The sequence below is a fragment of the Vicugna pacos genome, chromosome X (genome assembly GCF_048564905.1).
Source record: "Vicugna pacos chromosome X, VicPac4, whole genome shotgun sequence".
NCBI classification, from domain to species: Eukaryota; Metazoa; Chordata; class Mammalia; order Artiodactyla; family Camelidae; genus Vicugna; species Vicugna pacos.
Genome location: NC_133023.1, coordinates 39,372,414 through 39,389,714, shown reverse-complemented (window position 1 = coordinate 39,389,714; position 17,301 = coordinate 39,372,414). Strand labels below are relative to the sequence as shown.

General features: G+C 49.4%; 1 protein-coding gene across 4 annotated transcripts; it reads right to left on the bottom strand.

Annotated features, from left to right (window-relative positions):
• Positions 1-4,485: 4,485 nt before the first annotated feature.
• WAS (WASP actin nucleation promoting factor) lies at positions 4,486-16,468 on the bottom strand. Of its 4 annotated transcripts, none has more exons than XM_072956056.1 (15): positions 16,378-16,468; positions 15,314-15,403; positions 13,134-13,296; positions 11,381-11,546; positions 10,883-11,023; positions 9,713-9,799; positions 9,509-9,611; positions 9,355-9,396; positions 9,211-9,264; positions 8,316-8,493; positions 7,313-7,355; positions 6,954-7,107; positions 6,344-6,750; positions 5,981-6,095; positions 4,486-4,773 (listed from the first exon to the last, which is right to left on the bottom strand). In XM_072956056.1, the coding sequence occupies exons 4-15, from the start codon at positions 11,510-11,512 to the stop codon at positions 4,718-4,720; spliced, it is 1,512 nt and encodes a 503-aa protein (XP_072812157.1). In that variant the 5' UTR covers positions 11,513-11,546; positions 13,134-13,296; positions 15,314-15,403; positions 16,378-16,468; the 3' UTR covers positions 4,486-4,717. The 4 variants fall into 4 exon arrangements, with proteins under 4 accessions (XP_072812157.1, XP_072812156.1, XP_031528299.1 ...); XM_072956055.1 differs by lacking the exon at positions 16,378-16,468 and adding an exon at positions 16,003-16,067; XM_031672439.2 differs by lacking the exon at positions 16,378-16,468 and adding an exon at positions 16,003-16,067 and having other exon boundaries at positions 11,381-11,428.
• Positions 16,469-17,301: the final 833 nt, after the last annotated feature.

The following is a 17,301-nucleotide window of genomic DNA, read 5'->3' as shown; positions in this document are numbered from 1 at the left end:
CACATTTTAACCCCAAGCAGGCCGTGACTCCCCAGGTGGACTACCGCCACCTGCAGCTGCTCAAGCAGTCACCCGACACAAATCAGACAATGGGTGACTCACCACGACCACTGTATAGTCAGACCCCCGCCCCCCATTCACTCTGTCAGTCAATGGCAGCATCCATTCGTGCCCTCGGGCCAGCTGCAAGGCCCTCCAGGCAGACATACGACGCTGACAACAGCTACACTGCTCGTCAGTCAGCCTGCCATTCCCTTAGACTGTCCCTTCATCACACCGTCAATCGGTCCAGCAGCCGGGCTCTCCATCTACTCTGGCCCTGGGAGCAGCTCTGAATCCCCGGGGAGGGGGTGGGAATCATCTTACCACCGCCCAGGAAGCCATAGCAACCAGCCGTGCCCTCGGGCAGGCTGTGATTATGTCAGGACAGGCTGTCATTGTCAGCATCTAATGTAGCACTATTGTGGAGCAGTCTCGCCCTCCACTGTCAGTTGGTCACTCTGTAATTCCCCCAGGTTCCTCCTCACTCACACCGTGATCAGGCAGTTATTCCCTTGGAGCACAGAGTCACAGCAGCTAAAGCCTCCAGGCCACCTGTCAGTGGTCAGCAGTCTGTCATTTCTCAGGCAAGGCATGCTCCCTCATTGGTTGGTTAGTCAGCATCCTCTGACCCATGGGCCCCTCTGGGCGGCTGTGATTCTAACCATGGCCATCGGGTCAGGCAGCTACCCTGATCTTTCAGTGGGCCAGCCGTCCTGTGACACATTCAGTCGGCCCCTCATAGTATCAGTCAGCCAGGTAGCCATTCTCAGCATCCGACTGACCGCATGGTCTGTCAAGCATGCTATGATTTGGTCAGGGCAGTCAGCCACCAGATACAGTTGCCTATCAGGCGGACAGAGATCTGTCCATCAGTCAGCCTGAAATTCCCTCGGGGTAGCTCTCCTTTACACATCACCATACAATGTGACATCCAGACACCCCCTCAGGCCGGGTGTAATTCCTAGCATTAGTCATCCACAGCATCCCGCCACCCAGGCAGGCAGCCACAGCATGGGTCATCAGTCAGCCCGCCCATAAGTCCCTCAGGAAGCTGCCTGTCTTCTGCACTGTCAGGCCACCGCCCCCAGCCAGTCCCAGGCGGGCTGTAATTCAGTTAGATGTGCAGCAGGAAACCACATTGTCAGTTCCTCAAATTGCCCCTCTCCCTGTCGGTCCATGAGTTATGTAGTCAACCAAACGGTTATACAGTTAACCAAACGGTTATTCGGTGCCTGCCAGTCCAGCTGTGAGCCAGGTGGAGAAATGGTCAATCAGACTGAGGTTCCATTAGCCCCTTCTTACCATGAGTGGAACAGTTAACATTGGATTCCCCTTCCCTCCCTTATTCTCGACCAGAATCAGATTCTGGTCCTTATATGCCCCCAGTCTCCCTGGGCAGCGGGGGACTCTCCCACTCCCAGGAGTCCAGGAGGCCTGTCCAGCTCACAAAAGGGGTTTAAGGCATGACCACTTTCTGCTTGAATCTGGGGAAGATGTAGGGGTTTACGGATATTGGGGAGCATCCTTTGGCCCTCCCCAGACAATATAATGCAGTAGGTAAAGGCATGGATTCTGGAGCCCAAACACCTGGGTTCAATCCCAGCTCTACTGTTTACTAAAGGGTGGGACCTTTGGCAGTTTCTAAATCTGTAAAACCTCAGATGAGTGATCTTGGGGTGGGCATCTCCTGCTCACCTGGAAAATGAATCTTTCTGGAGTAGCACATTTTCAGGAGGTCTGAAAGTAAGAGGCTACCCTGTTGTTACTGTGTCCTACTCCCAGCCACACATCTGTTCATTCAGCATTAGTTTAATGTCTACTGTGTATACTTGCCCAGTGTTGGAGCCAATACAAGGTTTAATCCATTCCAAACTGCACAAGTTGGACTTGTTTTTTTAATGTAAACCTCATAGTGGAGTATACCACACATACAAAAACAAACACAAAAAAGCACACAGACAATGCATGACCTGTGTAAGGAGATTTTACAAATGAACATAAACGTGGAATCAGAAGTCAGGTTAAGAAACAACATCACCAGGGCTCCAGAAGCATTTAATTTTCTAACATCTCTGAAATGAGGCTGCATCTTACAGGTGCTGGTGGGTTGTAACTTCATTGGCAGTACTTTTTCAGCTTTTTTAGCGATACATAAAATTTTAACGATCCGTTTTATAATCAGTGGTGACTCAGGATCAGCAACACCCAAAGGATAACGATAGTAATGACAGCAGCAGCAGCATCTGATGCTTATAGATGCTGACAAGGAGCCAGGAACTTTGCAGACACTATCTACATTCATTCTTGCCACAACCACCTGAAGTAAGCATTTTTACCTTCATTTTAAAGACAGCAGTAACGGAGGCCCAGAGAGGTCAGGCAACTTGCCCACAGTCAACTCTTTGACCCCAGGTCTGTGCCTGCTCTAGCAGGTTCTCCGGGGGATTCAGAGGTTGTGTTACGTAAGGTCCTTCCCAGGGCAAAGCCCACCCAAGGGTGAAGGGGTTACTGGCGGGGAAAGGGGAAGTGATATGACAGGACCTTCCTAGACTCAGTGCTCACCCACGGGACCTGACCAGGGTGGGGTGGGGAGTGGAGTAGGGAGTGAAGGATAATGAAAGAAGTTAGCAAGGTAGCAGGATATTAGATTAACATACAGAAATCTGTTGCATTTCTTTACACTAACAATGAAATATCAGAAAAAGGAAGTAAAGAAACAATCCCTTTTAAAGTTGCATCCAAAAAAATAAAATACTTAGGAGTAAACCTGACCAAGGAGGTGAAAGACTTATACGCAGAGAACTATAAAACACTGATTAACGAAATTACAAACGATTTAAGGAAATGGAAAGATATCCCAGGCTCTTGGATTGGAAGAATTAATTAAAATGGCCATACTGCCCAAAGCAATCTACAGATTTAATGGGATCCCTATCAAATTACCCAGGACATTTTTCATAGAACTATAACAAATAATTCTAAAATTTATGTGAAATCACAAAAGACTCAGAATAGCCAAAGCATTACTAAAGAGAAAGAAAGAGGCTGGAGGAATAACTCTCCCAGACTTCAGACAATACTACAGACCTGCAGTAATCAAAACAGCCTGGTATTGGCACAAAAACAGACATATGGATCAATGGCTCAGAATAGAGAGCCCAGAAATAAATCCACACACTTACGGTCAATTAATCTTCGACAAAGGAGGCAAGAATATACAATGGAGAAAAGAATATACAATGGATGAAAGAATATACAATGGAGAAAATATACAATCTCTTCAGCAAGTGGCATTGGGAAAACTGGACAGCCAAACATAAATCAATGAAGTTAGAATAGTCCCTCACACCATACACAAAAATAAACTCAAAATGGTTTAAAGACTTAAACATAAGACAATACGTTATAAACCTCCTAGAAGAAAACATAGGCAAAACATTCTCTGAATGGGAAGGGTAGGCACCTCTATTGTAGGCTTTGATGTAGAAGTTTCTAATGACTCCCTTGGAAACAGCTTTCAACACCAGGGAATAGTTTTGAGTTGTTCCTTCTTTTCCTGGAGAGCAAGTTCTAGAGGGAGCCAGTGACCCAGTGGGATCCCAGGTTGAAATAAGTTATATATTGTTGCCTCTATAGTATAGATGAGGAAACTGAGGCTCAGAGGTGAAGCATCTTGTCCAGGTTCTAGAGCAGATCTATCTGATTATTAAGTCTTTGCCCCTTCCATTGCCATTGTCCAGGACTTGGTTTACACTGGGAACTGGGCAGAACCAAATTTTAAAATGGAGAGTGGGGAAGTCTGACCATTGAGTACTCTCCTGACCTAATATTGTGTTGACTGAACGTTTTTTTAAAAAAGATAAGTGAATGAACAAATAACTCTCTCACTCATTCACCACGCTCAGCCTCACATCAACCTTTTTCCCACCTCAGGGCCTTTGCACTGGATGTTCCCACTGCCTGGAATGCCATTTCCTCAATTATTCGCACTGTTGCTTCCTCTTGCTTTAGGTCCAGCGTAACTCTCAGTCGGCTTTCCCTGAATGCTCCGTCTTAATGTTGCTTCCCCTTAGCACATCATAGCACTTATCATGATCTATAACTATCTTTTGTTTCTATTTAATTCCTTGTTTCTTGTCTGTCTCCTCCCCTAGAACGTCGGCTTCACAAGAGCAAGAATTTTTGTTGTTTTTTTCCCCCTACTGTTTTCTCCCCAGCCCTTAAAGTAGTGCCTGGCAATAAGTATTTGTGGAAAGAAAGAAGGGCAGAAGGAGACAAAGAAGTACAGGCTAAATGACCGAGGGAACAAATGAATGAACGAATGGATACATACAGGGTTAAATTCATGAAATGGGATAAATGAATAAAAGAGACTTTGGGGGAAAAGGACCCCAAATTCCCACATTGGGAATATGAATGAACTAAGGTTTAGAGAAACAAAAAGACAGTTATTTTATTTTTGTTTAAACCATCCTTGAGTGAGATGAACTGAGAAGTTTTGTATAAAAAGGGCCCTGGCTATTGCAAGGGCCAGTGTAGGGGGTCCAGTCAGAGATAACAGCACTGGAGGGGTTGGTGGGAGAGAAACGGAACTTGGGGGCCTGGAAGCTGAGAGTGGGGGTGGCGGGCAGAGCTGCAGGGGGAGCAAGGGCAGAAGGGTTGGGGTGGGGATGACTCAGTCGTCCCATTCATCATCATCATCATCATCGCCGGCCTGGTCCTCCCCTTCGTCTGGAGGGAGAGAGAAAGAGTGAAACTCAGGATGGGCAGGAGGGTTCAAAAGCCCTGGGGACGAGGGTTACTTGGGTCTGGGAGGTTGGGACTCAGGGCTGTGGGGGGCTGAGATCTCCTGCTTGGAAATTAGATCCAGGGCCTGTGTCTTGGATGAGGAAGGGGCCCCCTCAGAGGAGGGAGGGTTAGGGACAAGACAGTGATTACAGCTGGAGTCTGGGCTCTAGTTGAAGTTAACATTGTGAAAAATGTGTAGTTAGTTGGGATATTATTATCACACAGAGGGTTAACATTAACAGGCTTGTCACTCAATGGGGTGGATTTAAATATTAGCAAAGGTGCAGTAAATTACAATATTATTGTTTCACAGCAGGTTAATGTTAACATTGTTGACACATAATGGGGTTAATTACAATATGGTCAAAAGATGAGGTTTGTAGAAGGGAGGGTATAGCTCAGTGGTAGAGCTCATGCTTAGCATGGACAAGGTCCTGGGTTCGATCCCCAGTACCTCCATAAATAAATAAATACAACTAAATACCTCCCCTCTCCAAAAACAAACAAAACGATGAGGCTTGTTATAGTACTGTCATACACTGGATTCATGTTAATCCTGTGGACAGACTCTGGAGTTGATGTTAGTATTATCAAAGTTGGAGTTAATTATATTATTGTCACATAATAGGTTGAGGTTAATATTACCCTCACATACTTGTTATACAATGACAATATTGTTGACACATTAGGGGATGGATGTTCACATTATTGTAAAAAGACTGGGTTAATTATAATATTATCATATCATGAGCTAATGTTAATCTGTTGACATACAGAGTTAGAGTTAATATTACTGTCAAAGATGGAGTTCTTTGTAATATTATGACCACATAGTGGGCTAATGTTAATACTACTGAACATACAGGATTCATGCTAATATAGTGGCCATACCTTGGCATTTGTGTTAATATTACTGTCAAAGATAGAGTGAATCATGTTACTGTTACATAATGACAATGTTAACATTGTCAAAAAAGACTGATACAAGATTATACAAGTTAATACTGTCATCGACAGATGGGGCCAATGTTACTACTGATGGTGACCATCCGGGGTGTTTTTAGGCCGAAAATAGCCCTCGGAACCAGGGTCACTGTCCTGGCAGGATGGGTTCCAAATGGCCGGCTCGTGGGGGAGGGCAGGCTCTCACCTGAGGAGTGGATGGCTCTGCTTCTCTTCTGCATCACGTGCATCAGGGCCCCCACCAGCCCCTCGGAGCTCTGAGGTGGCGGCTGCAGTGCTGAGCTCTCCGGGGCCCCAGGGGTCTGCAGCAAGCAGGGTCCAGCACAAAGGGTTCAGGGTCTATGAGAGGAGCACCTCTCCCATCCCTCTGTCATTATTTCTCCTCCCACACACTCCAGTCCCCTTTAAGGCTCCAAACCCACCTCTCCCAACCAACCTTCCAATCCTATCACCGAACCTCCAAATCCTAGGACCTCCATCAGTCTCGGCCCCGGCCCCCTAATATCCTGATTTGCCCAGACCCCCAGTCCTCCATCACGCCAGTCCTCACCTTGTTCAGCTGAATTCCCTGCCGGATTTGATCCAAAAGCGCCCCCCGACCTCCACCAGGGGCTGGGCCTCCAACAAACGCCAGAGCAGGAGGGGGTGGAGGAGGGACTGACCCGTCCCCAGAGCTAGGTGGTGGTGGTGGTGGCGGTGGTGGCGGAGGCAGGAGCAGGCCCCCAGCTCCAGCAGGTGGAGGGGGCAGGGGTGCAGAGCGTCCAGTGGCTGGAGGGGGTGGTGGCGGAGGGCCCCCTCGGCCTGGGGGTGGGGGTCCCCGGGGAGTTGGTGGGGGCGGAGCACCTCCTGAAGGTACAGGGGGTAGTGGGCCACAGCGACCCTTGTTACCCCCACCAATAGGGGGCCGGAGGTGCTGGTTCCCTCCTCGGGATGGCGGCGGGGGTGGTGGAAGTGGATCTGAGGGGGAAAAATAACACAGAGCTCTCATTAAGATTTTCTTTGGAACCTCAGCTTTGCTTCTTTGTAAAATGGGTACCCCAACCGACCAATTCCCGATTCAAGCCATATAAGGGTTTCTATGAGGACTGAGTGATGGCAATGTATCTCTCAGAAATCAGCTGCCAGGTTGGAGAAGAAGGGGGTGTCCGGCAGGGGCTCACCTTGGCGCCTCATCTCCTTCCGTACAGCTTCCAGCCCGCCCTGGTTCTCGATGAACTCATAGATAAACTTGGAAGTCTCAGCGTCGGTGAGTTGGGCCTCACTGATTCCTGCCCTGGAGAACAGGTTCCGCAGATCCGGGTCCAGGTTGTTCACCTGCCCAGGAGGAAAAAAGCCGGAGCAGGGGTGGAGGAATAAGGCGGGGGTCAGGGGAGGAGCACAGATGACCATAGGGCCCACCCCAGAGAGGGATCTGAGAGGGGTGTGGGCAGGGTGGGGTGTCGGGGTAGGTCTGGAGCAGTGGACTATGGAAGGGTAGGTGGGGGTTAAGTGGGGTCCAGAAGACTCTGGAGTTACTCACGTCATATCCATTCTGAGGGTCCCACCCCACGTGGCTGACATGTCTGGGGGAGGTGAAGAGATGCCATTGAAGCCCCACTGCTTTTCCTTCCCTCCCTTCCTAGTGAAGCCCTCTTGCCCTCTCCCATGCAGAGGGACTCTGAGGGGCCAGAATTAATGAATGAGTCATAAGTGAAGGAATGAGTGAGAGCAATAGTTATGGAATTAGAAGGGGTCCATAGGCTGTGGTGCCCACCTGTCTGGCCATCCGTCTTTCCACCATCCATCCACCCATCTGTGTGTCCACACATTCATCTCTCAGACCACTGATCTATATCCATTTATCTCTCCACACACATCTATTTATCCATTGTCCACTGATCTGTCCTCACATACACTTGTCCATCCACCCACCCATCTACCCATGGGTCCATCTTTCCATCCATTGACTCACTTGACTGCCCATTCAACCACACTCCTGTCCATTCATCCAGTGAACTGTCCACATATCTGGCTGCCTATCCATCCCCATCCACATTGTCTGTGAACCAGCCTGTATATCCATCTGTCCACATATCACCCACCCACCCACCCATTCATCTAAATACCCACTTCCCCTTTACTCATCCATTCAGTCTCCAACCCACCCATTCATTCATTCATCCAGCTATGCATCTACCCACCCATCCATTCATTCACCAGTCCACCCAGGGTGGGACTAGGTTGAGGTGAGAGAGGCACCTAAGGAGCAAAATTTAAGGAGGCACTCCCTCTAGGAATCATGAATTGTAGCTACATGACTGGGAGAGGGACTGCCTCTGTAAAGTTTGCAACCCTGGTGCCTTTGGTGCCCCTCCCTAGTCCCAGCCTTGCACCCACCCACCCATCCACTCATCTACCTATTCCCCCACTCACCTACCCATCCATTTTCCCATCCTTCCATCCACTCAGTTCTCCTCCCATCCACCTGCTGGTCTGCCCCCCGACCCCAGGGATCCGTGGGCCCACTGGGGAGAGGTTCTCACTTGAATCCACTGGGTGCACCGATATCAGCTTTGCTGATCTTTTTCTTCCCTGAGCGTTTCTTATCACCTGGAGGAGGCCCAGGTACTGTTGGGAGCCCACGGTATCGTGAGTTTGTGATGTCTGGGTTCTGGATGTCCACTGCCGCCAGCCCCAGGGACAGTGAGCCGGCTGCTGGGCCTGTGGGGAAAATAGGGTGACTGGGCCATTGACTCACTTACCTTTTGGTTGGCCAAAGCATAACAGCAAAAGATAGAAAGATGGTTGGGGGAATCTGTGTGTTTGATGGTCATGGAGGGAGTGTGTGAGGGGGCCAAGTAGGGTTTATGGAGAAGTGGGTGCATGGGTCCCACAAACCATCCGTACATTCACTGATTCATTTATTTATTTATTTATTCACTCATGCTTATCACTTAAGTATTGACTCATTTATTCACTGGCTTGTTGACTACTTAATTTATTAAATTATTCATTTACTCATTCATTCAATCATTGCTTTCTTCACTGATTGAAATTTCATGTCACTTATTCATTTATTCACTGTTGAATTCATTCACTCACTCACTCATTCATTAATTTACTCAATCATCCATCCATCCATTTATCCACATACCCATCCATTCACCTATACATCTAGACACCCACCACCTAGGCATCTATATACCTATCTATATTTTCATTCTTCCATCAGTTCATCCCCCTATTCAACCATTTATCCACCACCAATCCACCTGCCCACACATCCGTCCAACCACCCATCCATCTACCTAGCCATTCACCCACTTATCTCTCCACCCACCTGCCTATTCATCCATCCTCCCAATCCCCACCTGCTTATCCATTCACTCTCCCACCCACCCTGTCCACCCAGAGACACAGGGAAGAATCAGCACTCACTCTCTTGGTCTCCACCTGGGTGCGGGGGCAGGGGCGGGAGCCCTCCTCTTCTCTCTGGGAAGAAGGAATGGGTAGAGAGCTATCACAACCCTTCCACAGTCTTCTGGGCTAGCCCCTTCTCACTCCTTGTACTAGAGGACTCACCTTCATTGGCTGGTGCTGGTGGAGTGGGGAGCTGGCGCCTTTCTGTGGAGAGACAGGTGGACTGGGAACCAGAACCGTGAGAGGGGCTTTTCCAGCGCCCCACTCTTGCACTCACCTCCGCTCAACCTCTTTGCCTCCCCCAAGGCCTCCTCACCTCCACTGTGCCTCTGATTCCTTTTTTGGATCTTCTCCTGCACCAGGGCCCGGAAGGCCTGGGCCTCGCCCTCGTCTGCAAAGTTCAGCCCTGCTTGGCAGTCCTGCACACGCCTGGGGGTCAGCAGCCTTCCAGGTCCCTCCCCACCTTTCCCGTCTCCTCCCTGCACCCCAACTGAGGCCCAGGGGTTGGGTGGTCACTTACATCTCCGGCGAAGGTGTGGAAGAAGGGGGTGGGAGTGGAGTAAACCAGCTGTGAGTACAGCTCCTGTTCCCAGAGCAGCCCGCCAGCCTGGAGGGGTGGAGGGGTGGGGAGCACACTGGCACCAAGGCATGCCCTGGGAGACAGGCCTGTCACCTGGGCAGGGAGCGTGGTGGCCAAATTTGGGGTCCCAGCATCTGATTTGGTGATTTCCAGCTCAGCATCAGAGAGTTGGGGGTCTGGGGGTCTGATGTGGTGAGTTGGGGTACAATATGGGAATCAGATACTTCAGTGAGAGGTTTGGATTTGGGGTTCAGGGCCCTAGATAGGGGACTTGGGGGCTTGAATTTGAGGATTTTGGATTTTAGTCCTAGGAAACTGAGCCCATTCGTAGAATCCATCCCAAATCCCCCTCTTTATGGGGGCCTTCATTTGGGCAGGTAGGGCTCCAGTATTGGGAGCTGGGGTTGAAGTATGTGTGCAATTTGAGGTTTGTAAAGCAGAGTGAAGGCTTAGGAGTCCAGTCAATATTCAGTGGCTCTCGGATCTTGATGTGGTACTACTGCGTCTATCTTTATGGCTTTAGAAGGATGAATTTCAGGTTTATGCCTGGAGAGTTTAGGTTGGGGATCTGTGGAACAGATTTTTGGTTTAGGAGCTATCACAGTTATTTTGGTGTTCAGGAGTTTTCGTATAGGAATTCTGGGGTCCATGCTGCGGGCTTAAAAGGACAGATTTGGAGTTCAAAATTCAATGGGATATTTAGGTCTGGGGTTTGCGGAACAGACTGATGACTTAGGAGTGAGGTAAAATTCTAGAGTTCAGGAGTTTTGATGGGGGATATCTGAGACCCAAAATGCTGAGTTTAGAACAGATTTGAGGCTCAGGTAAAAACATCGTGCTCATTCTTTTTTGGAGTTTGTGGAACAGATTAGACTTAGGAGGTATACTCATATTGGGGGTTATAGATCCCCCAGACATGAATACTGGGTTCAGTCATCATAGACTTATTTAGAAAGACAAACCAGAGGTTGACATCCTGGATGAAGTCTTTAGTTCTGGGGCCCAGGTGTTCACTGATCTATCTGAGGGCTCAGGGCTGTGGACACAGATGTGAGTTTGTGGGTTCAAAACTGGGTTGTTTGTCCAGTGGAAGGGGGGAGGGGGGATCACCTGAAGGCCGTAAAGGCGGATGAAGTAGGACTTCTGAGGGTTATCCTTCACAAAACACACAGCTCCACAATGTTTTTTGGTCCAGTGATCGGCTCCAGGGGGCAGCGCCAGATAGAGCTGAACAACGGCGGTGGCCAGCGTCTGGAAGAGGAGAGCAGGACTCAAGGGAATCTGGTCAGAGGGTCTGGGAACCAGACCTGGTCCTTCCTGGCTGATGCTGTCGTGGTTCTGAAGGGGGAGCCACAGCCAGAGGGAAAGGGAATAGACATCGAGATCTTCCTGGGATTGGTGACTGGAGGTAAGTGGATTCTAGGAGGGGAGATGCTGGAGAGGAGGGGAAGAAAGAGAAGGAGAGGAGAAGGATGGGGAAGATGAGGAGACAGAAAGGGGCGGAAGGGAGGAGAGGGGGAGGATGGGAAGATGAAGAGGAGGGAGAGGAAGAGGAGAGGAAGAGGAGGACAGGGAGACAGGGAGGGCCGAGAGATTTCCCCAGCTCACCCAGCATTTCCGTCCGAGCATCTCAAAGAGTCGCTGGTTCTCGTGGTCCTGGAGGAGGGCGGAGGGTATGTTCTGTTGAACTGTTGGGCCTCCGCGGCCCCCAGGCCTGCCTCCCGCAGGGCCCCCGCTCATGGTGCCTCCTGCCCTTGTCCTCTCGGGCTAGGCTCTGAGTGCAGGGTAAGAAGGGGAACTTCCGTAGTGAGCAGGGGAACAGGAAGTAGCAAAAAACCACAAGGGAAACAAGTCCTCTGGGGCCCCTCAGTGAGCCTGGCCTCCTCTTCCCTTAGATGGAGGCCTCCCTCCATTTGACCGATTAGACCTATCTTTTGCACCAGCTCCTGGCCTCCTCCTCCTTTCTCATTCTCTGTGGACCATCTTCCTCTGACTGGCTCAGACTCTCCTCCCTCTGGCTGGCTGGCGGCAAGGGCTCGGCCATTGCTGCACATCTGCAGGGCGCACTGCGGCAGGGGGCAGTCGTGGGGCTGGGCGGCCTTCCTCCCCAGTCAGTCTGGGCCCGAGGTCCAAGGCCCCGAGCGCTGAAGGGCCACTGCACTAAAGCTCTTCCTTCACTTACCCTGGGATCCCACCCCTCTCCTGAGATCCCAACAACTGGTACACACCCCGCTCAACTGCCCCATCCTTATCCCTGCCTCCTTGCAGCTCCCGAATGACCTCTAATAATCCACTTTTTGTAAGAAAGGAATTTTATAGCCTATATGAATGCCTAAACAACATCTTTTTTTTTAAATGGAAGTATAGTTGATTTACCATGTTGTGTTAGTGTCAGGTCTATAGCCTAAACGACATCTTGTTCAGCTGTCGTTTAGGCATCTTGTTCAGCTGTTGTTGCTTTGGAACTTTTGAAATTATGTATCTTTGGAGACTTGTTTTTGTTCCCCGACTCTTCCCTGACTCAACATTCTATTTTCATCTAACAAACACTCAGGTAGCACTTGACCTGTGTGCCAGGCACTCTTCTGACCTCTTTTGTAAATAGTGACTTATTTAAATCCTCCTAACAGCCTGAGGGAAACACACACTATTTTACCGTGTCCATTTGACTGAGGGAAACGAGGATATTGAGGCCCAGAGTGGTTAGATGATTTCCCCAGTAGCTCCCAGCTAGCAAGTGGTGGAGCCCAGATGCGATGCCAGTCAGGCTGGGTGCAAAGTGTATGTTTTTCATCACTATGTTCCACGCCTGCACGGTTACTAAGATTCCTATCTGCCGGTAACGACAGTTGTTAGCGAGTACTATATAGTATTCTCCTGTGTTACTATATAATTTGTTTATTCATATTCTCCCATTAACCGATATCTGAGCTGATTTTGGCTTTTGCAGTTGGCAGTTCGCTCCTGTACACATCTCCTGGTCCACGTAGGCATCCATATTCTCAGAAGGGGGAACTGGGGCATTATAAGGGTTTGCATAGCTCTAATAATGCCGGTGAATGCCATCTCAGTCCTCACCCCTCCCTGGGCCTGTTTCCTGTTTGGAGACATGAAGCTCTCAGGCACACAGCCTGGGGGGTCTGAGCACGTCTAGGCTGTGACTGGCATCCCCAGGTACCTGAGGGGAAACAGTGCATCTCAAGGCGGGACCCACAGTTCTCCCTGGAAACCTGCAGGGCTCCCATGCCTGCAGGTTCCAAGCTTTCTCCTAAGCCCAGGCTCCAAGCCCCTTCCGATGTGGTAGTTCCAACCTCCCCCTGCCTCCCCGCTCGCAACCCAGATTATGGTGCCCCCAGCTCACCAGGTGATTTCATAACCTCCTGGCCTGGAGCCCCTTCCAGCCTGTTCATCAGGGCAAGCCCTGCTTTTCCTTAGAAGGCCACTTCATTCAGTCATGTTGACAATGTTCCTTGAGCTGTGTGCGCGAGGCATCTCTCCACTCTCTGGCACTCACTAAACATTTACTGAAGGAATGAACAAAGGATTAATAACTACTTTGATTTAGTATTTTCTGGGCTTTTTCTAAGTGTCTCGCACTTATAAACTCATTTCACATTCACAGACAACCCCAGGAGGTAAGTATTCCTGCTATCCCCATTTTTTTTTAATGGCGGTACTGGGGATCGAATCCAGGACCTTGTGCATGCTAAGCACGCACTCTACCACTTGAGGTATACCCTCCCTCTCTGTTATCCCCATTTTACTGATAGGGAAGCTGAGGCCCAGAGACGCTTAGCTAACTTGCCTGAGGTCACACAGCTTGGGAGTGGTGGGGCTGAGGCCAATTATCTGGGACATGGTTCCTAAACTGTTAAGTGCCACATGGAACCTGAGATAAAATTCTTCTGCTCCCTTTTCTGTCTTTTGTTCTGTTTCTCTGCTCCTAGATCTGTCCCTTTTAAGTCTACATCAGGGGGAGTTAAACCTCTGCCCCATTCACTGGTTGTTGCTTAACATTTAAAAGTTGTATATTTCCTGTTCTTACCTTTAAGGAGCAGACAGGTTTAAAATTTTTATTTTTCAAAAAAAAATAAATAAAACTTGTATTTTTCTCTAAAGAAAAATCACCTCAAGTAGATTCCTGTTATTTTAGTCCCTAATAGAAGGAATTTCCCCATTCTAGGATACAGTGATTTATTAATCATGTTAGTGTCACTTTTCATCTTATTCAGTTTATTGAATTGCTCTGTTGACCTGCATTCATAATTTGGGGCTGGTTTATTTTACTTTTATGTGTTCCCATCAACTCTTGCTTTTCTTCACTGGACGACAGTATTTGGTGAGGTGACCTCAAAGTTAATTTGCTCTCCTGGGCCTTCAAAAAGATTGAAAAAGAACAAAAACCCTAATCCAGCTTTTCTGGCTGTTCTCAGCAGGAGAGGATTGAATGAAATACAGGTCAGTCCACCACAGTAGGGAGTAGAAATTCTAACTTACTTCTCAGGAATTCAGTGAATATCCAGGAACCCCCAAGAACCAGGATATACCCAGTAACTTATACCCACCTGATGCTCCCCCATCACCTCCCTCTGCCAACCCCCAGGGGTCACTGGATGGAGAGTCATTTCCTGTTTATATCTTGTGCTTATTTTGATTTATTTTGAGGGGATATTGCTTATAAGATCCTGATTGCCATGCCTCAAGTCATCAGTAATAAGACACAGGGGTGTCCTCCACACCCTGGTCACCACCACGTGATTGAGTCCCCAGAAGAGATGTAGGCATGGGTAGGGTCCCACTGCTAGGAACAAACCGAGGCCAAGATGGCAAAATTTCCTTTGCCACACCATCCTTCTCCTCCCCTTACCTTCCTGCCCCTCATGGTCCTCCGTACCCCTGACTGAGGGGTGCTTCCTGGGGACAGGCCTAAGAAGACAGCAATTCCCAACCCTCAGACCCAATGCTCCCTTTTCATAAGAAGCACTTTAGGAGGCCTCCTTTGACCACCCTGGAATGACATCCATGTACGTTACAAGTCTTGGTGGTGGGGGGCTGTCCCCCCGGGGTCTCAGGCCCCTGCCCATTCAATGCCGAAGCACCTCCATCATTGTGATAACCAAAGTCGGCCTACCAGTTAGTCCCTAAACACACTCCCAGGGCAGGTGGGAACCAGCCTCTTGTCTGTCTTGTGCATGGCCGTATCCCCACCACAGAGCACAAGACCCCACCTGCAGAAGCTCAGTCAACACTAGTTGAATGCTCATTGTAGAGTCTGGAGTTCTATGCCGATTTGTTGCCATCTTCCCACTAGGCTCCCCTGTCCTCTCTTCCCCACCCCTGCCTGGGGGAAGGGGGAAGAAAAACAGCTCAGAGTGTGCAGGGGTCAGCCCCTCCCAGAGAGGTGTTGACACTGTTCACTGATGCTGTAGTCCTGGTGGGGGTGGAGTGAGGACAGGGTGTGCACAGAAAAGCAAACACCTGTAGAGATAAGAATTGCTTAGTGGATGGAACCAGATTCTGGAGCCTGGCTCTGGCACTTACCAGCTGTTTCAAGTCTGGTAACCTCTCAGTGCCTCAGTTCCCTCATCCATAAAGTGGAGATAGTAATGGCAGTTCAGATTGTTGTGAAGGCTAAATGAGACAATTCATGTCGAATGAGGAGGACAGAGCTTAACAAGTTATAATTATGCCTTATTGTTTGCATAAAATGGCTGAGTAACTTGGATAAATAAATGTCCTTCCCTCCGCCTAGCATTCTCCCTACTCTCGCCCCAATCCTCTCCTCATTCTACCCCATTAGCTGTTCAGGCCCCATCACCATTGGTGGATGGTCCCAGACCCAGAACACAGCCCCGTTCCCTCTGCCCTTTCTCTACTTTTCCTTGGTGCGAAGCCCATCTGAGATCCAATCTGTGGGCCCAGCCATATTCCTCCAGGGCCATGACCTGCTCCTGGAGACCTCCCTGCCAACCTCAGTGGTCCCAGCCACCACGTGTTTCCTATCCTACGCCTCCCACCTGCACAGGAAAACACTGCCAGCCAGCCCTCTCCTTCCTTTATAGGTTTATGTTGTTCACCTCGGACCACCCAGGGAGCTAAAGGTCTTCTCCCAGTCCCTATTCTGCCCAGACCCTCAAAGTCACCACGGTCTCCCTAAATGGGTACTCCCTACCCTAATCTGTGACCCCAAACGTCTATTTCCCAGTCTATGACACCAGAAGGGTCCACACCCAAGTTTGTGTGACTCTGGAAGTTTCCACTTCCCGGTCTGTGTGTCCCAAGGGCCGCCCACAACCTTGACTGAGTGAGCCCAAGATTGTTAACGCTCCAGCCTGGAACGGACCATGACGAGGGTGGGGAGGAACGCAAAATGGAGCAGACCAGGATCGTACCACTGCGGGGTGTGTGTGGCTATTTTGCACCGTACCATTTTGTTTCCGGGGGGGCGGGGGAACACGACATTCCCTAATGGACGGGGAATGTCGCCATCCTGCTTGTCCCAAGATCCCCGTCCCATCCGCCCGACTCCCACCCGCTTCGGGTAGCCCTCACTCTCTGATCGCGCCCCCGGCTTCTCTCACATCCGCCATCTTAACCACTCTCACCACGCCCACGATTCCTTATTTTCGAAACAGTTCTCAATGCAAGGGAGCTGACAATAGGCACCGGGGACCGTCGTGGGCTCTGATTGGTCGGTGGCCGAATTCTCGTCCTTGCTGTTCTTTGAAGCTGCACGGGATCGGAGGATAACATAGCCCCGCCTCTGCTCCAGCGCTCCAGGCTCCCATTGGTCATGGGTTCGGGGCATGCGCAGTGGGTGCCAGGCCGGTGTGCTCGGCCTCTTGAGCCGCGCTTTGGGGGTTTCAGATGGTGGGTTCGGATGCCTCTTCAGAGGTTCAGATTGTTCAAGTGCAGTTGGGGCAGCAGGTGGTGTTTATTGATGAGAGTTAGTAAGATCACACACCGGGGCATGGCTCCTGGTACACTGGGGCAATGCTGTAATCCACTAGGGTTTCCTGCTCGCACCCAGTGGGTTCTTGCGTTCTTCATTCATTCCCTAGTTTACTCAAAAAGCGCTCCTTGAGTTTGGGTGATTGGGTTTTACGAAAACTCTCATAAGTTACTTTAATAAAATTAGATCCTGCCTCAGTAGGACTGGCACAGTGGGGTGGCTGTCTCACTCAAGACGGTAAATTGCAGAGTGAACATCTTGTGTTTGGATCTAATGTACTAAAATTATTAATTTCACTCCCTTCTGACTAAATGAATAGAAAATTTACAGCAGTTAAAAGCCCTGCTGGCGAGGCCTTTGACAAAAAGAGAATAAATACTTTACCCAATATTCAATGTGCAAAGTGATGGTTTTGGAGCATTTGGTCAGGCAGCACAGGATTGCTGCGATTGACATGTGTAATTTACTATACATCACAGGTGATACAGCCAGTTACCTACTTTAAAGTCTGAAAATTTACATATATGTAAATCAAAACATAAATATAGGGGGGAGGGTAATAGCTCAGCAGTGGAGC

What these genes read in the sequence shown, in the direction of transcription:
- WAS (XM_072956056.1), bottom strand. Translation starts at nt 11,512, where the DNA reads ATGAGCGGGGGCCCTGCGGGAGGCAGGCCTGGGGGCCGCGGAGGCCCA. An exon ending in TCCACACCTTCGCCGGAGAT is followed by an intron (nt 9,612 to 9,712) that starts GTAAGTGACCAC and finishes AGGCGTGTGCAG; the next exon opens with GACTGCCAAGCAGGGCTGAA. An exon ending in AGGGAATTCAGCTGAACAAG is followed by an intron (nt 6,096 to 6,343) that starts GTGAGGACTGGC and finishes TGCTTGCTGCAG; the next exon opens with ACCCCTGGGGCCCCGGAGAG.